At 35.1% G+C, this 23,080-nt stretch overlaps 4 protein-coding genes and 3 non-coding genes across 7 annotated transcripts; all 7 read right to left on the bottom strand.

The window, feature by feature from the left end:
* Positions 1 to 4,150: 4,150 nt before the first annotated feature.
* On the bottom strand, positions 4,151 to 6,320 carry LOC126750856 (40S ribosomal protein S7). The gene is made up of 4 exons (XM_050460621.1): positions 6,261 to 6,320; positions 5,786 to 5,950; positions 5,380 to 5,712; positions 4,151 to 4,360 (listed from the first exon to the last, which is right to left on the bottom strand). The coding sequence occupies exons 2-4, from the start codon at positions 5,948 to 5,950 to the stop codon at positions 4,277 to 4,279; spliced, it is 582 nt and encodes a 193-aa protein (XP_050316578.1). The 5' UTR covers positions 6,261 to 6,320; the 3' UTR covers positions 4,151 to 4,276.
* On the bottom strand, positions 4,850 to 4,945 carry LOC126751849 (small nucleolar RNA psi18S-1377). The gene has a single exon (XR_007665943.1). It is a non-coding gene; the product is annotated as a small nucleolar RNA psi18S-1377 (small nucleolar RNA).
* LOC126751847 (small nucleolar RNA psi18S-1377) lies at positions 4,986 to 5,122 on the bottom strand. The gene has a single exon (XR_007665941.1). It is a non-coding gene; the product is annotated as a small nucleolar RNA psi18S-1377 (small nucleolar RNA).
* On the bottom strand, positions 5,179 to 5,316 carry LOC126751848 (small nucleolar RNA psi18S-1377). Its single transcript, XR_007665942.1, has one exon. It is a non-coding gene; the product is annotated as a small nucleolar RNA psi18S-1377 (small nucleolar RNA).
* A 5,712-nt stretch (positions 6,321 to 12,032) lies between the features above and the next one.
* LOC126750860 (cecropin-1-like) lies at positions 12,033 to 12,552 on the bottom strand. Its single transcript, XM_050460627.1, has 2 exons — positions 12,349 to 12,552; positions 12,033 to 12,279 (listed from the first exon to the last, which is right to left on the bottom strand). The coding sequence occupies exons 1-2, from the start codon at positions 12,445 to 12,447 to the stop codon at positions 12,187 to 12,189; spliced, it is 192 nt and encodes a 63-aa protein (XP_050316584.1). The 5' UTR covers positions 12,448 to 12,552; the 3' UTR covers positions 12,033 to 12,186.
* Positions 12,553 to 15,454: 2,902 nt separating this feature from the next.
* Positions 15,455 to 15,981, bottom strand: LOC126750871 (cecropin-1-like). Its single transcript, XM_050460638.1, has 2 exons — positions 15,768 to 15,981; positions 15,455 to 15,699 (listed from the first exon to the last, which is right to left on the bottom strand). Exons 1-2 carry the CDS (start codon positions 15,864 to 15,866, stop codon positions 15,607 to 15,609), a joined length of 192 nt encoding a protein of 63 aa, XP_050316595.1. The 5' UTR covers positions 15,867 to 15,981; the 3' UTR covers positions 15,455 to 15,606.
* A 6,068-nt stretch (positions 15,982 to 22,049) lies between these two features.
* Positions 22,050 to 22,849, bottom strand: LOC126750868 (cecropin-1). The gene is made up of 2 exons (XM_050460635.1): positions 22,751 to 22,849; positions 22,050 to 22,650 (listed from the first exon to the last, which is right to left on the bottom strand). The coding sequence occupies exons 1-2, from the start codon at positions 22,847 to 22,849 to the stop codon at positions 22,558 to 22,560; spliced, it is 192 nt and encodes a 63-aa protein (XP_050316592.1). The 3' UTR covers positions 22,050 to 22,557.
* Between the last annotated feature and the right edge of the window lie 231 nt (positions 22,850 to 23,080).

The following is a 23,080-nucleotide window of genomic DNA, read 5'->3' as shown; positions in this document are numbered from 1 at the left end:
TTTGGAACGCACCTTGTACTATATTCAATGTTTGATGTATCATGCTTATCGTAATTTATTTGGAGCGTACACCACCGAAACGCTAGTAAATACTTGTGATATGCTTATAAGCCTTTGAACTCCCAGAAGTGTTCTTTTTCAGCGGATTTGATTGGATGCATCCAGTCACAATCACTCTTTCTTCCTTTGCATGATAAATATAGACATAAAAGAAAAACCCTTTATCATGTCGGTCAGTTTGTATGGCAGCCATATGCTATTGCATTCCGATCTGAATAATCTCTTCGGATATTGTTCTATTGCCTTGGGCAATAATCCGTGCTAAACATCATGTCATGAGGTCCTATGTTCCACCTAGGAACTACGGGAAAATATACATATATATATATAAACATCATGAAGGAGTCTTGTCAAATAAAACAGTTTTTCATACAACAACATGTATTTGATTGTTCAATTTGTATGGCAGATATGTCATAGATAAATATTATCTATGGATATGTGCTAAAGTGGTCCGATATCAGCGGTTCTGGCAAATAAGCAAAAGTTGAGACCCATATATCAAAAACTGAGCGACTAGTTCGAGCGGGCAGACAGACGGACATGGCTAAATCGACTCAGCTCATCACGGTGATCATTTATGTATATAGTATACATAAACGTACATATTTAGACACACACTTCGTAGCAAACTTAATACTAGTATAAACCGTTCAGGGTATAATATTGATGAAAATACTCGAATTTGAATAAATTTTACAAAACTGAAATTGCTTCAATTTAAATAAAGTTTTTCACATACATATTTATTAAACTAAGCGGTTAAACCACAGAACTTCCAACAATATAATCAAAAATCTAATCATATAAGTGTTGTATGTTCTCCGGTTGAACAATGGCTTTTCGGGCACCCTGCAAACGGCCTACACAGGGATCACTATGTGGTTGTCAATTCCAAGCGTTCGACACATTGTGATCGCAGTGTTAATAAACAATTATCTTAAACTAATTGAAAAGTAAGAATTTCAATAATAATTATAATTCTAAAATTATATGTTAATTATTATAAAAAATCGAATATTAACAGATATGCATGAATACTACTCATATTATTACACAGGGTGCTTCGAAGCGTTTGCACTTTTCAAACAAATTTTTAATTTTAATAAATAACGGACTGGGTTTATATCCGGGCAAGGCGTTTTGATTAAAACCTTAAAAATATATAACGTCGTAGGCAGGGTTGCAAATAATGCATTAAAAATGATTAAAATACGATTTTAATAACTTTTTTTGTAACTCCGGAAATACTGTTTAAAAATAATTTTTAAATTTTAAGTCCGTTCGGTTAAAAGTAAAGAAATTTTAACCCCTGATTGATAAAGGAGGAATGCACCGCGACCTTAATCCCTAAAACAGGCCTAAAAATTAAGCATAAAAGCAATTAATTAAAAACTAAATTAAAATACTTATTTTTGAGTTTGCGTATTCCTTGTTTTACGGTTTTGAACGAGAGGTCGCACAAGTGGTCTGCAAATTTTCATATAGCAACGAATGATATTTTATCAATTTTTAATTCTGATTTTGAGATTAAGAATTAAATTTACAATTCTAAATTTATTTTACATTAAAATTTGCATTTTTATCTCAAACATACAGAATAATTAATTTTTTATCATAAAATCACAATTAAAAATTTAATGTATACCAATTTTTTAAACAGAAACTTTTATATTGAAAATATGAAATCTAATTTATACACAAAAATTCAAATTTTCATTAAAAATAAATTTTTAAACCCAAAATCGGAATTAGAAATTGAAAAGTAAATTTTTAAATTAAAAAGTTCGCAAGCCTGTTGTAAAAAAGTTACAGTAGTTCTTTGTTCAGTTAAAGGTTTAAGGTTCACCCTGTACTACAAATATTTATTAACAGTTACTTTTTAATACTCATGAAAATAGTGAATGGTGTGGTGATTTATCTAATATAAAATTAAAATTCCGCTTAAATTATAGTAAAATTTGCGTATATTTATATTATTATATTATTTATTTAGAATTATTAGTGTGAAAAGTGCAAAATAAGTGTGTTAAAAAAGTTTCAGTTAAAAGAAGTGTGATGCTGAAATGAGTGAATTATATGCAAGTGTTGTTTGTTTTTACTTTTCAATATTAATAAAAATAGTCAATGGTGATGTGATTTATCTAATATAAAATTAAATGCTTTGTTTAAATCATAGTAAAATTTAGGCGTTTATTTATTTAGAGTTATTAGTGTGAAAAGTGCAAAATGAGTGTGTTAAAAATGTTTCAGTTACAAGCAAAGGTGTGATGCTGCAATAAGAACTTAGTGAATGTTATGTAAGTATTACTATTTTTAATTAAATATACTTTAATATCAAAAATTTATTGATACATTTCACTAGGTGTATACTTTTTCTTCAATTGTTATATGTCTACCTACTTATCTGCACATTTTATTCTTTTTTCAGTGTTTAAAGTCGGTAAGTCTCCCACGCAACTCAATTTAGATTCATGTGCATACATAAGTATGTAGCTGAAAATGTTCTAATTACACAACAATTTCAAAGGCTGCTATCATTTTCCGTAAATATATTTTTTATATTACATAATACTAGTACATACAAGGCCGTGTACGCACATACATGTGTTAAAAAATAAATAATTACATGTGTTGCCTTTAATTTAAATGTTCAAACAAAAAATGGCGCAATTCCCATATGAGTGACACATGTCGTTAAACAATTAATTTTCCGGTTACAAAGGATTTTATGGCACATATATGCATACAAATGTATATGTACACACAGGTCTTTAGCTTGGCTCTGTATGTACCACCCAAAAAGGCAAACCAACTAGGCAAACAAAAACAGAACATTCTTAATTAAGAAGCGAAGAACAAATGTTTATGAATGAAGTGCAACAAGGCGCATAATACTGAAACAGGTATTCCTATACTATATGTGCATATGTACATATGTATGCATGTTTGCTGATAATCCTTTGTAACATTGATATCCCGTTAGTGGAAATGTTTCAAAAGTCCTACATGCTGACACACTCGTATGTTTGCAATGACGCGTTTGCTAAGAATGGGAAGCGGCTTAATTAAACGCGTATTCGTATGCAAATTAGTGTGCAAGTATAAAAGAGTTGGAAAAGTATCCACTCATGCAGCAAAACGGTGGTATTAACCCCTTTTATCACACCACAGAAATAACACATAAAGAGGGTGGGCTTCGTTGTTGACTTTCGCGGCAGGGCAGGAGAGATCACACATCGTTATTAAATGCGTATGTGATATTAATTTTAAAACCCACAGGTTAACTTATTGTTACAATTTTCAATTCACGCAAAAATTAGAGGTAAATCTAATTATATAACGTTTGCATAATAGCGTTGTTTGTTATAGGTGGGGGAGATGATATTTATTTAGTGCTTCAAGTGATACAATGTCTCATTATAAGCAATAATTTATAACTGATAACAATTCTAGATTGATTTAAATATTCCATGAAATCTATATAGACCCGAGTTGTTGATTTAAGCTGCATCAACTTTGCGACAATTATTTTGAGAAATTTCGACGGGGCATGCCGTAACTCAAGTGCAGTTATTTTGAGTTGTTGTAGTTACATAATTGTAAGGATCGTCCTCGAACGATTCTAAATTCAGTGCTTCGGGTATACCCGATTGGCCGACTCCCTTGTACCGTCTTGACAGTTTTTGAATTAGGTACAAGGGGAGATTTATCAACAAAACTATTTCTGTGTTTAAACTCATTAATAATAAGTTAAATAGTGAGCATACAGTAATTAGGAACATGTTCAATAGTCGAAAAAGTCCAATATTACATAATTACCATTACGTATGAAGGAATCAAATTGAGTCCTATCCAGTGATTAAACATAGAAACATCCCACTTCAACGAATATTGAAAACAGCTAGCGACATAGTACTATACGAATTCTGGTTCCATATCAATCTAGTTTATCGAATTCTTCTATTGTGCCTTTAAAAAGACTGGCACTATTATAACTATTCACTTAAAACACAAGCAAGCTACGTAGAGATAAATATGTATTAAGCACAATCAAATACCTCAACTATAGTTTGAAAAACCAAAACAGTTATTCACGTTATTTTTAATTTTATTTTAAAAATTTTTATTATTATTTTCTCCTAAATACGTTGTTAATAACGTATTTATGAAAGAATCATTTAATATTCCCCCTTTTTTCCGCATCGGTTAGAAATTAAACATTCAAGAAGTTATCTGGGAACTCAAAAGTGACATCCCGACCGGTGAGCTTCTTGTACACAGATGTGAAAGTATCAACCTGAAAAGAAGAGAAATATAGTTTAGTTAGTGTCGACATACCAAAAAAATTTCTCAATAAAACTATTAAATTAAATTATGACTGTAAAGATCTCCAAACCATTGTTGTTAACCATATGCGGTAAAACAACATTTATGGTGATATTGTTAATTTTCCGCCTATGTAGGAAGTCCCAACTCGCCATACATCTTGAAAAAGGACGAGCGGGAGGCAAAACGGCGAAACATAATTAATTTGTATATATATATATATATTAGACTTTAAAATCGGCATATTAATGTAAACATTGCAAACCATTGTTGTTGAGCATTTGCAATACAACAACATTTACAGCAACATTATTAATTTTCCGCCTATGTAGGAAGTCCCAACTCGCCATAGATCTTGAAAAAGGACGAGCGGGAGGCAAAACGGCGGAAGTTATTTCTATTTATGTTATTAGACAATTTTTGTGCATAACTTTAAAAGCTACCTTAATTTTTAAAGTACAATTAAGGCATATAAACAAAAGTTACACATATTAATTTTCGTTCTTTTCGACAATTATTGACCTTAAGCAGCGATCAACAAATAACACAAGAACGTTACGTGGCAAAAAGAACATTTTGTACTAATTTATTAGATTATTTGTTTCTAAAGTATGGAGAAGTCTACTTGCCGTAAAAGCTAAATGAAGACTATAACGAGACTTAAGAATTTTATTTGCGTCCCGTTTGACAATCACTGATTTTGGCATATCATCAGCAAAAAACACAGAGACGAAATTTAAATATAAAACAAAATGTTCTCATTGCAATTATTTATAATCTAGTAAATTGATTTGTTTCCAATGTATGGAAGTGCCTTAAAGCCGCAAGGGCGATTAGAAGGCAATAACGAGACATTGGAATTTGATGTGCGTCCCGTTTGACAATTACTGATTATGGGTAATCAATCAGCAAATAACACAGGGACAAACCACTTTCTTTTATATTTCTACACACTTTCGGTTTTGCTGCACACTTTTGCACTGTACTTACTTTGTGTTCAATAGTGGTTTGTTGATTCTTGTCCAAATGCACCTTGATCAACTGTGAGCCATCAAGCTTGACGCGGATGCGCTTGCCAACGATTTCAGCTGGGAAGACCAAATCTTCCAAGATGGCATCGTACACAGCGGTTAGAGTACGTGAGCGTGGTCGCTTTTGCTTCAATGGATTCCTGGCCTTACGGGTAGGTTTAGGCAGGATTTTACGTTCGCCAATCACAACAACGTGTTTACCAGAGAATTTCTTCTCCAACTCACGCACTAAGATAATTTGGATTTTCTGGAACGTCTTCTGTTGTGGGATCGGTACGTAGATGATAACAGCCTACAAATGCAATACAAACAACATATTTATACACTCGGTTTTTTTTTGTGTACATAATAACACACAAACTTACCTTCTTGCTACCGAACTCAATCTCACGTGCACGGGTGATGTGCAAATCCCTCAAATAGGGTTTCAGGTCGCTGTTGGCCTCCAGCTCCAAAAGAGCTTGGGCAATGGACTTTTCAAAGTCATCAGGTTCAGCGCCACCAGGCTTGATAATCTTGTTGCCGATCATCTGTGAATAGAACACCAAATTTGTTATTAGCGGCGCTTAAATTGAATACGTCTGCTTGTATGAATGCTAAGCAACAAAGCTGCTAAAGCAGAACACATATTTTATCAAGTAGTAAAATGTAACAGCGTCCGACCGGCGTACATTTAATCACTGCACATCTACGTCACTGTTCACATTTCCTCAATTAAATTCACATATTTCGATATATTTGTTCTATGTAGTTGGTTTTCAAGCAACATTTTTGCATATTTCACTTGGCATATATGAAAATTATAATTAATTTGTGAAGATAACAGAGAAGTACACCAACCTTGGTCAATTATTTTGACAGGAAAGGAAGTTAAGGCATACCACAGAACAGTAACTTCCGTCATTCGCATTTTGACAAGCGCGTTAGCAACGAGTTGGCTGTCAGAAACGGGCGAGTGCATATTCGACGATTTCATATTATCTAGTCGCCGCTAGGGTGCGCTCTTATCAAACAGCGTGATATAGTGTGGGAATAAAAAATAAAGTAAAAATAGAGAAGAAAAAAATTAATAAAAGAAAATGTTTAATATTAAATCAATAGTTAGTTTTGAGGTTATTTTTAAAATATGTATTACATTATTTAGTAATGACCTATCCCTACTCCAAAATGTTCGAAAATTTTTTATGAAAAAAAAAAAATTTAACTATGGGGGGTACACAACCCCCATTAATTTCTGCGATTCAAATGAGTTTGAAGACTTTATTTAGGTCCTTCCACTATAAAGCTCATTTATAATTTGAAAATAGATTTTTTATTATATACATATAGTGCTATCACAAGCTACAACAAGCTGGAAAAGTCTTTTCATGCCTAAAACTACAGTTTGTCGGCCGAGGGGTTACCGCGTATCAAAAAAATATAGGTTAGGAACCCGCGTCTTTCCATTCCATAGCCACTTATTGAGCAAAGAGCTTAATATGAAGATCCTTACTTCCTGTCTAGAATAATCTAAACTCTACTATTATTACCTTTTCAATAGTTTTCCTTCTTTTTGACGTTTTCAATCAACTATCTTATATCAAAACATCCTTTAAGCGAGACCATCAGTTATAAATGAATAAACAAATTTTTGTTTTACATCGATTTATTGACTTTATTATTACTATAAATAAAAATTTAATTAATTAACAATAATTAATTTAGGCAGTGGCTGTTTGGTAATGTGGCAGCTGCTAGCCTCTGCCGATCTCTTTGGCCACAACAACTTTAATGGCGGTATCTATGGCGTGCTTACCAGCACGCTCCTGTCGGAAAGCATTAGGGCCGTTAGTAAATTGGAAAAAAGAAATCGACAAATATAGTAAAAATACTTACGATTTTCTTGCCGATCTTCTTGAGCCAACCGGCCTCGGTTTGTCCGGCGAAGATAGCGACCAGCAGAACCAAGAAGATGAAGACTTTATTGAAGTTCATGTTGATACGAATTTTTCTGCTCTCTAAAGGGTGGGATTTACGGGTTTTGTCGTTTATTGGCGCTTGAGTAGACGCTATTGCTCTTCTTAAGACACTTGCAGTGAGTTTAATGGCAATGCATTTGTTGGCTGCACTTTTTATAGTGAGCTCAATCGTCAGACGCTCACTATATGGGCGCCTACTGATAAGCAGACAATAATTTTTTACACCGCCCGGCGATTTTATTCTTCTCAGCAGCGCAGAGTGTGCATTTATAGTGTGAGTTGATTGTATACAATCTCAATGAAGCTCGAGCAAATAGTAAAGCGGAAACAATCTAATAAAAATTATATTCGAAGGTACTCGTTGTGGGTCATTTAATAAGTATTTATTTTATCTATAATTATTAAGTAAGTGATATACATAAGTATTAGGTAAGTACTATAAGTGCAAATTTAAATATAAAGAGGCGGAATCAGAGTAATGATATGCCCACTAAAAGTTATTATTCAAACATGAAAAGTTTTTGCCTAGGAATTCTGTGAACTCCATAATAATTACTGGCGGTAATGATGAACCGATTGCCTTTATTTTTATTATTATATTATTAACTTATTTTATAGATTATATGCTCACTTTGTTTTATTACTTTATCTGGCTTTATATACAAAATATAATAACCAATCATAAACCATACCGTTATACATACATACATATAAAGTATTGCATAATGGCAACCACAAAGTCTAAAGCATAACATTGGGGTGTTAAGTAGGAAGCTGGCACGAACCATTTTATTGATCTAGGCAAATGCCAAATACTGCGCCCTTTCTCAGCCGATTTTGCCTTTATAGCAAAATTTATTATTTTGGAAAATAATTAAGGGACAACAAACGACGCCATATTTTTCCCGCTCTTTTGACATTTCTCTTCCGTAAAGCTTGCAATTTCATCATGGAAAGATATACTAGCCAACAACGAGTCGAAATTATTAAAAGTTACTAACGAAATTCGGAGTGAGTGGCCTCAACTTTAAGAGCGCTACGTCCAATTTATGGTTGTCATAATCGTCCTGTCAGACAACAACTGAGCGTCTAGTGGAAAAATTTGAATTCACAGGCACAGTTCAAAATGTTCCCGTGCCAGTGAGACAAATAAGTGCCCGTCGTGTCGAGAATATTGCTGCCGCCAGCGCATCAATTGAGGAAGACCCTAATCAGTCTCTCACACGTCATTCTCAAACGTTGGGCGTTTCTGTGTTGTCGGTGTGGCGAATTTCGCGAAAAGATCTTGGCCTACATCCTTATAAGATCAAATTGATACAAGAACTGAAGCCACTTGACCAGCAGAATCGTCAGAATCGTCGTATGTTCATGAATTGGGCTGAGCAACAACGTGAAAATGAGCCAGATTTCCATTGAAAAATCATCTTCAGCGGTGAGACTCATTTCTGGCTGTGTATTTGTCAGTCAGCAAACCACACGTACTCCATGAGTCATCATTGCATCTCGAAAAAATTACGGTTTGGTGCGGTTTATGGGCCGGCGGCGTCATTGGCCGTACTTCTTCCGTGATGATCAAGACCGGCACGTTACTGTGAATGGAAATCGCTACCGCTCAATGATAACTGAATATTTTTGGCCCAAATTGGATGATATGGACTTGGAAAATATGTGGTTGCAACAGAACGGCGCCACAAGCCACACAGCGAATGTCACAATCGATTTATTGAAAACCAAGTTTGGTGAACGTGTTATCTCACGAAATGGCCCAGTCAATTAGCGACCTCGGTTGTGAGATTTGACGCCGTTAGACTATTTCCTGTGGGGCTACATCAAGTCTATGGTCTATGCCAACAAGTCAGCGACGATTGATGAACTTCGTACGAATATCGAACGTGAAATTTGCAGCAGTATCTGCCGATTTATGCTTGAAAATCGTCGAAAATTTGATTCAGCGTCTGAACTTCTGCAGAAGTGCTCGTGGTAGCCATGAAAAAGAAAACGAGTTCCATACATAATAGCATCAAATGTACTTTCACAGGAATAAAGAATTGCATTGATATCCCGTTTTCACGAGCTTCCGTTTCCGAGCTCCACAGATTCTCCACATTTATAATACATAGAATGATTTCAACAAAATAACTGATTAAAATGGTTTAAAATTATAAATCAAATATATTTTGTTACCCACTTCCGTTTTCTAATAATATTTTTCCTAAATAAACGCAGTAATGATAATAGTTGACATTTTTGGTACTGTAGTCAACCCCACTGACATAGAGTTGGGAACCGTAACACCACAAAAAAATTGAAATTTGACAACACTTCAAACGACATGTTGACGGGTTGAATTAATATCGCCAATACCGAATTTCAAAACTTCAACCAAAATTCAGTTGGGTTGAAATCCATAATAGGGGCCATAATTTAAAAAAAAATTATTATAAATAATGCTTTAAAAAAAGTTAATTATTTAAATATTTTCTTGTCTTAATTTGGAAAATCAAACCGAACTGTTTTATTGTTAAGAGTTTGTGACACTTTATCTTCAACTGATGATCCAACGCAGGATAACTCTTGCCAACGGGTGCTACTTCGGACTGAGTAGGCAATTGAGAAGCAAAGTCCTCTCTCGACGAACAAAAACCAAACTCTATAAGTCACTCATAATTCCCGCCCTGCTATATGGTGCAGAGACCTGGACGATGACAACAACTGATGAGTCGACGTTGCGAGTTTTCGAGAGAAAAGTTCTGCGAAAGATTTATGGTCCTTTGCGCGTTGGCCACGGCGAAATACCGCATTCGATGGAACGATGAGCGGTATGAGATATATGACGACATTGACAAAGTTCAACGAATCAAAGGATAGCGGCTACGCTGGCTAGGTCATGTTGTCCGAATAGACGAAAATACTCCAGCTCTGAAAGTATTCGACGGGGGAAGCAGAGGAAGAGGAAGACCTCCACTCCGTTGGAAGGACCAAGTGGAGAAGGATCTGGCTTCGCTTAGAATATCCAATTGGCGCCACGTAGCGAAAAGAAGAAACGACTGGGGCGCTGTTGTTAACTCGGCTATAATCGCGTAAGCGGTGTCTACGCCAATAAAGAAGAAGAAGAAGATGATGCTGTCAAGTCGTTAGTCTTTTTTGACGCATTGCAGAGCGTAGTTAGGTTTTGGTAAGTTTCAACTAGAGAAACTGTGCTCTCCACTAGCTACCGATACGGGAAGTGCTAACACTGTAGACAATTGCCTAACTTGCCTATATGAACGGCCGGCTCGTCCTACCTTTGGCATTAAACTAAAGTATGCTCAAGAAAATATTTTCCCCCAGTTTTACTTCATATTGACCGATTCTGTGGTCTGAAGTTAAAAGGAAAACAAAGATCCTTATCCTTATTTAGTATTTGAGAAGGGAATGCATGAACATGAGAGTATTATATACGATATTGTTTCAAGGGGTTTTGTTTTTTGTCTTCCTTTTAGAGAATAGTAAAAAGAAGCGGAATGGACAGAAATGCAGGGATAAGCGAATGGATTCAAACTAGATAATCGAGTAGAAGAAGGTGAATTTTCAGCAAAATTAGATAACAAAATCGCCTTCCGCCAGACCATTCCATTTCCAAAAGGAGATCACAGATTAAAGAAAGCCTTTTTTTCCTGACAAGAAGTGTGCTCACAACAGGGAATATATGTATTTATATACATATTACATATACAAACAGTAATGTGGCTTTGGAATCACTAAAGTCTGTTAGGATTTCGTCAAAGTTATAAAAAAATGTCTTGATCTCTTAGTGAATCTAACATCACATTTCACGATAAACCTGCAATGAGTTCCAAGGCATGATGATATACTTGAGAACTGTGGAGCAGATGATCTAGCCAAAACAGGCATCACCATACAATTAGACTCCGAGAAAGAGGGAATTTATATGCCTCTGACTACTTATAGATATTTAATTGACAAACATGTATTAAATATACCTAGTTGAGTACGGGTGGAGTCAATCACGAGCTTGCTCAACAAGCAGGCAAACATGGCAAGACTGGAATTAGGGCTGTACATGCCGACTATTAAAACTATAAAAGAATAACGTAAGAAGTTTTGTAGGAGGGCCAACAGGTCACTGTATAATTGGCAGACATGTCAGCAGACTAGAAACACCATACTTGTATAATGTCAGGATGTAGATGAAGAGGAGACTATAAAATATCCTCTATGCGTACGCAGAGCTTTGTATAGGAAAAGAATCGCAACTATCGGTCGATGATTTCTTGACGATATTTCGGAGGTTGCACCGATAAAACTTTCCGTACTGATGAACTTCATCAGAAGCAAGGGGTGGTTCAGAGAGGAGACTAGGATTGTCTAGATATAGATTTTTGGAAAATTGGAGGAAAAAGTTCGGATAGAAAATGGTCAAGATTTTTTAAAAGTTAAAAATTTTATTTTATCAAATTCGATTTTTCGATTAATTATAAAAATATTAATCTATAAATTAAATTAATCGAAAAATCGAATTCGATAAAATTAAATCGGTTTTCCAAATAAAATAGCCAGCTATAATATGCTCGAAATACTGCAAGATCCTGAAAGTATAAATCGAGAAGTCCTATAAATAGTAAATTTTAAAGGAAATAAATAAAAACCGATATTTTATTTAAGATTTCAATTTATTCGAAATTTGTTCCTCAACTTAGTAATATGAATGTTTGTTGTTGTTTTTTTCTAAAATAAATATTTTTTAAGTAAATACCATGACATTTGCACAAAATGAGTTTATAACTGTAATTTAAATGTAATAATAATTATCCACGGGCAGTAGCAGCGACATTGGCGGCCTGTTGCGCCACAGCAATGCCTTGAACGGCGGCATCTCTGGTATGCTGGCCAACACGCTCCTGTCGGAAACCAAATTAAGCATGTTAGTAATGTCGAAGGTAGAAAATTTCCTTAGTAAAAATACTTACAACTTTCTTGCCGATCTTCTTGAGCCAACCCGCCTCTGTTTGGCCGGCGAAAATGGCGATCACCACAGCCAAGAAGATGAAGACTTTGTTGAAGTTCATGATTGATTGATTTTTGCTTCGTAGTTATATGTATTTATTAGCTGATAATTAGCAGTTATTGCTATTCTTAAGGCACTTGAAGTGAAACTGATGACAATGCATTCTATGCTTCCAACTTTTATAGTCAGCTCTTCGGTCTGCCCACTAGATGCAGCTGGAAAAAACCCGTGGTGGTTATATATATAGATATTTCAGGGGGACCACAGCCGCCGATCGTCATCCACAGTCAATTATGCATATATATAACATTCACAGTCTACCATACGTATAAAATACATACTGATAGTGAGACCACATTTTGTTGTTCCTTTTTTGATTCAGTTCGGTGATTTTATTGAGCTCAGCAGAAAGTAAGCTCGTGTTGTTTTCGAGACATAGATGTGTATAAGTAACCTCATATGCGTTTACCTAAACTCATTGATATTGCTAGCACATCAAACTACTTTTTCGGTGGACTCACAAAAAGTCCCGTTATAATTATGTTTTTATTTTTTATATATTATTGCTGACACTGCCAAAAATACCCTTCGATTTCTTCCAAGCGCATCTATATCATATGGGGAATTTTCAACGCCTTTGGGGGGTTCGAGGATTGTTTGAATAATCCGTTTGTGTTGGAGGAACTTCATTTTGTGATTATTTTGATTACATGGCGGCGGTGACTGCCGTTCGAAGTATGATTCTATAATTGTTTATATTATTTTTGAGATATGAACCCTTGACCTATCTAGTACTAGTCATGTCATCGATTTTTGCATTCATTTTAATTTGAATTATTATAAATATGTATAATGTAAATATGTATTCATTATATATAGAACGTTTATATTCATCTGGTTTAGAAGCAACTATAATAATTTATAGTAATCAGTTCACCGTGAAACGTCGCAGCTGTCCAGCATTTGCTTACTGCAGTCTCTCAACCAGATTTTGAGTATTTCTATTCTTGAGTTAGACTTATATGAAAAACTGTATCCTCTAGTAATCATTTACTTCCTACTTTACGAGAGCTGTTAAAATGCAGATGGTGAGTTTGCTTTATACTTCTACCTTATAAGACATTCGAAGAAAATCTTAACAAAGGTTCGTCAAGGTTCTTAAAAAAAAGAGTTCCAATAAAACTTCGTGATGTGTGTCGTCGCGTCAGTCATGTCTTCGTTCTGAATATTAAAGCCGATTGATAGCCGTTTCAGTGAGGTTTTTCCAAGGTGGAACCGTTATCTCCCTTCCTTTTCGCTTGTAGAGGAGTGGTTTAGTTCGTCAGAATATCATGGCTTCGCCATTCCAGCCAGTGAATTTTAAGTCGCTGATATCATGATTAAATTAATTACAGATCATAACTTCAAAATCAGCGGTACTTTAATTAGTTTGTTGTTGTAACGAGTATGTAACCCCGGTTAGGATGGTAAGGATTAGATAAGTTTTCATCGATGTCATACAACGATAGACTCAGGAAATGGGCTGTTTCGATGGAGTCGGACCATAGAGAAAAAGGTGTCAGATGTGTAGGGTTAGCAGGGCATGTAAAGAGATGGCTATTGCCATGCTGGGACTCATTGCACGCTGGACATATGTTTGATATGTCAGTGTCTATTCTGGATAAGTACGAGTTTCTTACTTAGTGAATCCAATTTAATCTGCAACAGTATCCAAAATGAATCTGCGCAAGTATCACTCTCGATTCTCGCGGCAATTCTAGCTCTTCGTCTGCAATGGGTGATGGTTTGACTCAAAGTACGTCATTTATTGAGAGAGAGTCGGTGAAGGTGTTAATGGCTCCACTGTGAATGACGGTTAGTGCATGTCTGAAGTTTGTTGCGTCTGAAGTCTGGTCGGCGTATTGTTTTATGAAGACGACGTAGTTGAGGAAGGACCTCTTGATGCTACTAGGGGGCGGTTCCGTGCCAAGCAGGTGACTGCAGGGATGATTTCTGCGAAAGCACCTCAGCAGAATTGATAGGAGTACCTTTATGCTCCTTAACTGTTAGAATACGGTCCTCACTGTGTAGGTGTTCGATGGGAGACATCACGAGGCATCTTGTCGTAGTCCGGACTGCAATGTTCTGACATGTTTGTAACTTCACGTCTGCGTTTCGCTGTATTCGATTTGATCGTCATCTACGCTTCTGCAATATATTTTTGGAAGAAGTGTACAAAATGTGCTTGCATGTGGATTAAAGAATTCACTTTACATTTCCTTTCAAACAAAAACGTGGCAGTTGCTCTCAAGAATGATTTCGTGCGGTAGAAATTCTTACTTAGTGAATCCAATTTTCTGTCATTCGTGCTTTCGTGAATTATGCTGAAGCTTTCGGGGATAACATTTATATGATGACACAGTCACATATAGAGGCATTCTCGCAGAACATATGTATAAACTGTATACATATTTGATAGTCTTTTAAATATCTGCCTGATACTTGGCCGTTGTTTCTCTCTCGTTTGCGCTTTGCTCCTTTATGTTGAGCGATGTGGAGTGACACATACACGTCTTCTTTGCCTCTGAGCGGTTTTTGAACACCTTTGAGAAGCTCTGTTTTTTCATGAAGTTCATGATGATTGATTTTGCATACTCGAAGGTTAACATTGCCTGCTGAGACGTGAGCACTATTCCAAATAAGAGTTTGGTTAATACGGAAACGGAGCGGGAACCCAATTCCTGTATAGTGCTAGGGTGCTTCGGCTGCTCATTTCTCATATATAATAAAAATCGGAGCACTGCCTTTCAAACACTATAAGGAAATGCGTGAGCGTTATTCAACATGAAAAGAGAATTGCCAAATTTCCATATCACGGCACTGAGTAGATGAACCCTGAAATATCCTGGAATAAACTTTATAACAAGTTGTTCCTTTAAACGCAAAGTATTTGAGTCATACATAAACTATATATGTAGCTAAACAGGAGGAACCTTTTTTTTATTTTTTCGGAACTGTTGAAAAAATATCCTGAATACTCATAAATCTGAATAGTTTCCAATAGCGTCCCAAAATGACAAGTAAAACTGTTTCTAATTCTAATCTAATTTTCAAAAATAATATTTATTTAAAATAATTTATGATCGCTAAATTACGATTTGCTAGTAATACTATAAGGTAAACAAACATAAATTAAAGCTTTGTTTGAAAATAGTCCATCTGCAATTCGTAGGTAAATTGGTTAACCCCTGACCGTCGCAGCAACATTGGCGGCCTGTTGAGCCACAGCGAGCGTCTGTATCGTGGCATCTCGTGTATGTTGACCGACGCGTTCCTGAAATGAGATATTTTTTCGTTTAATAAGCTCAATAAATACTTGTATTTGCTATGCTTTTGACTTACAATTTTCTTGCCAAGCTTCTTCAGCCACCCAGCTTCAGTCTGTCCGGCGAAGATTGCCATAAGAACAGCGAGTAGGATGAAGACACCACTGAAATTCATTTTGTGTAAAATTTGGTTAGTTTCTTTCGATTGTTTAAATTTGTAACTAAAAAGTCGCGCGCTTCGAGCGTGTTGTGGTTGTTAATGCGTTTGAGCTTTGAGAGTTGCCTAGTTTTTATAAGCGAGAGAGCGCCAAGCGCTGGATCTTTCAAGTGATTTCCCTTCTCGCCACTATTTACGCTTCTTAATTAGTCAGCTTATCCAGACAAATAAGTTGTTGTTGTTGTCAAGTTTGTATTTTCGTTTTATTGTTTTGTCAATTCAACGCTCAATCTTTGTATTTTTCGTTTTATTGTTTTGCAAAATAACGTATCATCAAAAAATTCAACGATTCACTACTTCAAATTATATACATAATATTCAATTTTCAGGTTCTGTTGAAAGTTTTAATCAATTTTAACACACATGTTATTTATGTATGCCACTGTAAATTTTCGACAATGTTGTTGGCATATATTTTCAAATGGCATATATTTTACTCGCACAGCTATTTTTTAAGTTCTTATCTACTAATTTGTGTTTATGTGGAATTATTCGCAAAACTTTTGCGCGCGACGGCAATTAAAAAATGTGTTCAATTTTGATTTATCATTTTTTAGGTAGATATACATACATATTTGCTCATAAAAGTTGCTAATTCAATATTATATAATTTCTAAGTAATAATTTCTAATCTGAGCAATTTAGCGTTGAGGCGGCAATTGATTTTTAGACAGCTTTTTTTCTAATTAGTTGCTCTTGTTAACAAACTGTTTTCACTGATTTTGTTTACTTGCAGCACTTATACTTTTTACTACACTTTTTGTTGTAATAAAAGTTTTTAATATAGTCTAACAGTTTGATAAGAAATTTGAATAACTACTTTTATGAATCCAATTGAGGCGCTTTGGTAATTTCCGTCTATTTGTATTTTTTTCGCTAATAATTTTTTTTCTGAATATACGTATGTACTTTACAAGTATTTTTTACTCTCTTCTCATACATTTTATATATTAGATTGTCATATATCTCCCTTCCGCTTTTTTGCTCTTTATTCAATGCTTTATAAAAAGTGTTACAGTGATCGGATTTAGTTCAAATATACGTCGTTTCGTTCGATAATCTGTTTCCATCTAGACGGCAACTTAAAAATCTCCCCCTCCTAGAAGTCCCCATCCTTATTTGCGAAGAATTAGGACAGCCACCTTTCACAAGCCTCTTTTGAGTTCAACTTTACACCAACAAGGGCGTTCGCCAAGGACAGGAACAGGTGGTAATCACTTGGCGCTATGTCCGGGCTATATGGTGGATGCGATAAAACCTCCCATCCGAGCTCCCGTAGCTTCTGACGAGTCATCAACGAAGTGTGTGGCCTGGCGTTGCCCTGGTGGAACACTACATGCTTCCTGTTAGCCAATTCTTGACGCTTCTGGTCGTTCGCCTGCTTCAAGCGGTCCAGTTATTCGCAGTAGATGGTAGAATTAAGCGTCTGACCATATGGGCGCAGCGCATAGTGGATAATTCCCTTCCAATCCCCCCAAACACACAGCAAAGCCTTCCTGGCTGTCAATCCCGGCTTGGACACTGTTTGGGAGGATTCGCCGTCTTTCGACCACGATCGTTTTCGCTTGTACATGTATGTGATGCATTTTTCGTCGCCAGTCACCATCCGCTTCAAAAATGGGTCGAGTTCGTTCCGTTTCAGCAGCATATCGCAGGCGTTGATTCGGTCCAGATGTTTTTTTTTGCGTCAAATTATGCGGCACCCAAACATCAAGCTTTTTCGTGTGTCCAACCTTCTGCAGATGGTTTAAAATGGTTTGGTGACTAACTCCCACCTTTCGAAGATGTATATACTTGTATATAGTATAGATACGAGCTCTGTAGCGCTTTATACATAGCCGCGAAATTCAAAAGACAAAAAGGCGGAAGGGAGATATTTGACAACCTAATATTAAAGCAACAATAAAGTTATCCAATTGAATTTAGTACAGGCGAGTAATTACATATGAATATACCCCATTAAAGTGGTTACCGATTGTGCTATCTCTACGTGCTTATGCCAGTTTATTTGATTTATGCCAGTTGCTTGTTCGTTTCACGTAACATTTTATTTCATTTTTATATACCAACCATAAACTTTATCCAATAAAAATGCATGTTTATTATTTTAATTATATTATGCCCCCTTTTTTGTTACACACCAATTTATCCTTGAATAAAACTGAAAAATTTTCTTCGTACGTTTGGAAAAGTAGAGAAGTTAAAGCTGCTCTAAGATTTATTCTCTACACATACGATAATTGCGCTAAAAATTACCGATTTACTTTGTATTATATTAAATTCATTGCTTGTCTAGAAAAAAATAATTCGACTTCGGCCGAAAATCTATTTAAAAATCATTTTTATAGTTGCTATATGTTAGACTACTTTTGGACAATAATCTATGCCAAATTGTGATGATATTTTTTAACATATGAAAGTTTCCTTATAAGAACTTGATTTGGATCGATCGGTTTCTATAGGCGCTGTATGCTATAAAGGTCCGATGTAAACAATTTGTTTGGAGATTTTTGCGCAGTGTCAGGTTATAATCTATATCAAATTTCGTGTTGATATCTTGTCAAATAAAAAAGTTGTCCTTTCAACATGTCTCAGTGGTCTGATATCGGTGGTTCTGACAAAAGAGCATCTTCTTGATGAAGTGGAGGAGCGTTATAGTTCGTCAGAACATCACGGCTTTGCCATTCCAGGCAATGAATTTTAAGTCGCTGATATTTCATTAAATCCATACAGATCTTAATTTCAAAATCAGCAAAACTTTAATCTGATTTGATTGTCATCTTAGCTTCAGCGGCATATTTTTGAATGAAGTGTAATTGGGGACTTTACAAAATGTGATTTTCTTGTGGATTAAAGAATTCACTTTACATTTGCTTACAGTTTGAAGTGGCACTTGTACTCAACAATGATTTCGTGCGGTAGAAATTCTTACTGAATGAAACAGATTTGTTGTTATTTGAGCATTCGTGAGTTATAATGAAGCTTTCGAGAGAATATATAGAAATTATATGGCGGCAAAGTCTTATATAGCGACTTTCTCGCGGTACATATAAACTGTATACATATTAGGATAGTCCCAAATCTTTGTCCGTTTTTTTCTCTCTCATTTGCGGTGTGCTCCTTGATGTGTATATCTCAAAAATTACTAATAAATAGAAAAACGGACTCAGACTTAAATCGACTCAGGTCGTCACGTTCATAATTTCTACTATATATGGTATAGTACTTTATAGGGTCTCCGTTGTTTTTTTCTGGAGGTTTCAAAATTCAGAGTATAAAAAGTTTGCCACTGACCTTATACTTGTAGACATCACCTAATATGAAAGAAATATTTAATTCCTCCTTCAAATTCAAAAGAATTTCAATTATCAATCATTGTTTTAGGGGGGACTTTTAAGCTAGCGTTTGCTTCCCCGAATTTTGGCAAAAACAATTTAATTAATCTAAAAAAAGCGATCGGTCACTATGCTTCGAGTATCGAAAATAAAAAAATCACCCATTGAATCGTCATTCATCACGTATTTGTTTACAAATACATTTATAGTAAATTATATTAGCAAAGTCACGTAAACAAATTATGCAATTTACTCTGCTGCTCTGTTTCATTCATAAAAGTTTTCTACTTGCATATCTATAAACGTAGCCATTGAGTGGTTCAATGACCCAGCAAGAAAAATTTTACCAAAAATTTATGGATGAGAAAGAAAATTACTTTATTTGCCATTCGTTAAAATTATACTTTGAATATTAGATTTCAATCTAATAGGAAATATTTTATTAGAACTATTTGATGATTTTTCTCAATGTCTACATATATAACACAATGATATGTAAAACAATTTTGCAAAATATGTGCGAAACATAAGTATTTCATTATAAAAAGCATAGTTTTCGAATTACAGTTTAATTTCTTCAATTTTAGTTTCGCGATAATTTTCTACCGGGTATTTGTGCGAATTAAGTATCTACATATAAACATTCACTTAAAACAGTATAATCTCATTATGTTTTTTACTCATATTCCTATCTTGCATCTGTCTCAGTTTCTATCAGTTTTTGATTCCAACAACACAAATGAGGTTAATGTTCTGCTTATTATTCGCAAAATATGGTTGAAACGTCACTGTATTTCCTGGAATTATGTTATTTTTCTTCATCTCAGCTTCTTTTTTATAACAAGAAAACGAAGAAATAATAATTATTTTTAATTAATGGAAATCAAAATTCTTGTTTTCCGGAAATTTGAGAAAATCCCCGAAAAAACTGAAACATGGATGTACCTGACCTGGAGTACCATATTTCATAAACATCATTAAAAGGCATAAATTATCACACAAAAAAGCACCCGGAAATTGTAATTTAAATTCTTCGGGTAAATGATATTCCAAAAAAATTACTTTGCTAAGTTGGTAGGACTGTCCTCAATTACTACGCCATATATGAGCGCGATCTGTCAGTAGTGCTTTGCGATTTCAATGAATAAAAACATCGAACAAAGGATTTGTCTCAAATTTTGTATTTCTAACCAAATTTCGTGCGCGGACTCGTTGCGAATGTTGGAAAAAGCTTACTATGATTCAGTCTTATCAAAAACACAAGCCTACGAGTGGTACAAAACTTTCAAAGTCGGTCGAGAGATCGTTGAAGACTGGCCTCGTTCTGGACGATCTTCCACCTCTTCAACTGATGAAAATATTTGAAAAGTTAAGGACATGGTGCTTGAAAATCGTCTGGCAAGTGTTAGAAAGATGGTAAGATACCTGGATACCTGTCGAGAGACTCGACCCGATAAAGCTGAATCAAATGCTGATAAAATCAAATTAATGTGCATGGCTTTTTTCGATATTCATAGTTTGGTGAATCATAAATTTATTTTGGAGGGACAGACAGTCAATAAGGGGTTCTTTTTGATCGTATGGAGGCGTTTGCGTGAGAACATCCGTTGAAAACGGCCGGAATTGTAGAAGAACAAATCATGTATTTTACGCGATGATAATGCACCACCACAACGAACCACGATTGTGACTGAATTTAAAGCAACAAACGCAATGAATGCCATCGATTAATCACCGTATTCGCCAGACTTGGCTCTGTGTGATTTTTTCTTGTTCCCCAAACAGAAATTGCCATTCCTTGGAACCCGTTTTCAGTCGATCGAAGAGATAAAATAAAATTCGGTGAAGGAGCAAAAGTCCATATGAAAAGTATTTCGAGGACTGAAAAAATCGTTGGTCTGCTGGGGATTACTTAAATATTTTGCGTTTTATTTACAATTTCCGGGTACTGTTTTGTCACAATGTGTTCGTGACATTTTTTAAAGTTATTCGGCATGCCTCTATGAAGTCATTATCTTCAAAAAATAATATTCATAATATCTAAATTACTTCATTTGGCTTTGATACGAAGTTCAGTTTTTGGACGAAGGCGATATTTATACCCTGAACAGGGTATATTAAGTTTGTCACGAAGTTTGTAACACCCAGAAAGAAGCGTCGGAGACCCTATAAATGATCAGTATGTTGAGCTGAGTCGATTTAACCATGTCCGTCTGTTTGTCCGACCGTCCGTCGTCTGCATATATACGAACTAGTCCCTCATATTTTAAGATATCCTTTTGAAATTTTGCAAACGTCATTTTCTCTTCAAGAAGCTGCTCATTTGTCGGAACGGCCGATATCGGACCACTATAACATATAGCTGCCATATAAACTGAACGATCGGAATCAAGTTCTTGTATGGAAAACTTTCACATTTGACAATGTATCTTCACCAAATTTGGTACAGATTATTTTCTAAGGCAACAATGTAATCTCCGAAGAAATTCAGATAAGTCAGATCGGTTAACTATAGCATATAGTTACCATACAAACTGAACACATAGTTACTAGAAGAAATGCACCTGTGAAGGGTATATTAGCTTCGGTGCAGCCGAAGTTAATGTTTTTTCTTGTTTTCATATTATTCTGTGAAAGATGCATACTTTGCTTTTTTCCAACTGATATGCTATTTAATTGTTGTATTTGTTGTCTGAACCGTCCTGTTTATAGCCAAGGGAGACAAAATTTAATAGATAATGGTTTACAGGATGTCAGTTTGTCGCTATCCTTTTATCGCAAGCACGTTTAAAGTATTTCCGCATGATTATTGATAACCATTTTTATTTATTTATCTTGATAACTCTCAAAATTGAATTAAAATGTGCTAAAATGTTCAATATTATATGAAGGACTGGTCTAATAATAATTTTACTTCACTTAATTACTTGAAGTGCTTTACTTCTGAAGAACCGAATTCTTTCTTTCGTTTCCCTAAACTCTTCATTATATCAGTTCTCCCCACTTTAATGGTAGTTTTGAGAGAGTTCAAAGCGAACACCCAAAGTAAGCTACTCCAAAATACAACAATTAATGATAGCTTGCTTTAAGTATTCTTCGATTGCTAAATCAAATTTAATATTATATTCGTTAACATACATACATACATATGTATGCATAAGAAAAAGTTGCACATTTTTTATAAACGGTTATTTTCTTTGAAATACTCTTTTTTTAATTTCCATAATTCAGTCACAAATAAATCTAAATAAATAAATACTAAACTAATTTAGGTACATAAATATTTTTTGCATCGGCTTGCGAACTTATTAAGTTTATCCCTTCAATGTTGCCGCAACATTGGCGGCCTGTTGTGCTACGGCAATGGTCTGGATGGTGGCATCTCGTGTATGTTGACCCACGCGCTCCTGAAATTTATGGGGAGAAATTGTGAAGTTAGTAAATCCTTCTTATTGAAGAATAAATTCATTTATTTATTTTATTTTTTATTTATTATTTCTAACTTACAATTTTCTTGCCAATTTTTTTCAACCAACCCGCTTCAGTTTGTCCAGCGAAGACGGCAATGAAGACAGCCAAAAGTACGAAAATTTTGTTGAAGTTCATTTTGTTTATGTATGTATGTGCTATAGATTTGCTTGCTTGAATGAAATATTATTTAAGCTTGGTGTGCTTCCACTTTCTTCAACGTTCGAATTGTGTATGTTGATAGTTCACTGAGGCAGCTTTGCTTTTATAGCATGACAGAGATACAAAGCGAACGACACCTTTCCTTATCAGCGCAGTGTCGGGGATTCCTTTCTATATGGTACTCAGTAGAGTGTAAATACTTATATA

Source organism: Bactrocera neohumeralis, chromosome 2 (assembly GCF_024586455.1).
Source record: "Bactrocera neohumeralis isolate Rockhampton chromosome 2, APGP_CSIRO_Bneo_wtdbg2-racon-allhic-juicebox.fasta_v2, whole genome shotgun sequence".
NCBI classification, from domain to species: domain Eukaryota; kingdom Metazoa; phylum Arthropoda; class Insecta; order Diptera; family Tephritidae; genus Bactrocera; species Bactrocera neohumeralis.
This window is presented reverse-complemented; position numbering and strand designations above follow the sequence as displayed.

Bases quoted from the DNA above. Each gene is read 5' to 3' on its own strand.
- LOC126750871 (XM_050460638.1), bottom strand. From the start codon at position 15,866: ATGAATTTCAGTGGTGTCTTCATCCTACTCGCTGTTCTTATGGCAATC. The intron at 15,700-15,767 runs GTAAGTCAAAAG...ATCTCATTTCAG, and splicing joins AGAAGCTTGGCAAGAAAATT to GAACGCGTCGGTCAACATAC.
- LOC126750860 (XM_050460627.1), bottom strand. From the start codon at position 12,447: ATGAACTTCAACAAAGTCTTCATCTTCTTGGCTGTGGTGATCGCCATT. The intron at 12,280-12,348 runs GTAAGTATTTTT...GGTTTCCGACAG, and splicing joins AGAAGATCGGCAAGAAAGTT to GAGCGTGTTGGCCAGCATAC.
- LOC126750868 (XM_050460635.1), bottom strand. From the start codon at position 22,849: ATGAACTTCAACAAAATTTTCGTACTTTTGGCTGTCTTCATTGCCGTC. The intron at 22,651-22,750 runs GTAAGTTAGAAA...CATAAATTTCAG, and splicing joins AAAAAATTGGCAAGAAAATT to GAGCGCGTGGGTCAACATAC.
- LOC126750856 (XM_050460621.1), bottom strand. From the start codon at position 5,950: ATGATCGGCAACAAGATTATCAAGCCTGGTGGCGCTGAACCTGATGAC. The intron at 5,713-5,785 runs GTAAGTTTGTGT...TTGCATTTGTAG, and splicing joins TTGAGTTCGGTAGCAAGAAG to GCTGTTATCATCTACGTACC. The intron at 4,361-5,379 runs GTAAGTACAGTG...TCTTCTTTTCAG, and splicing joins AAACCACTATTGAACACAAA to GTTGATACTTTCACATCTGT.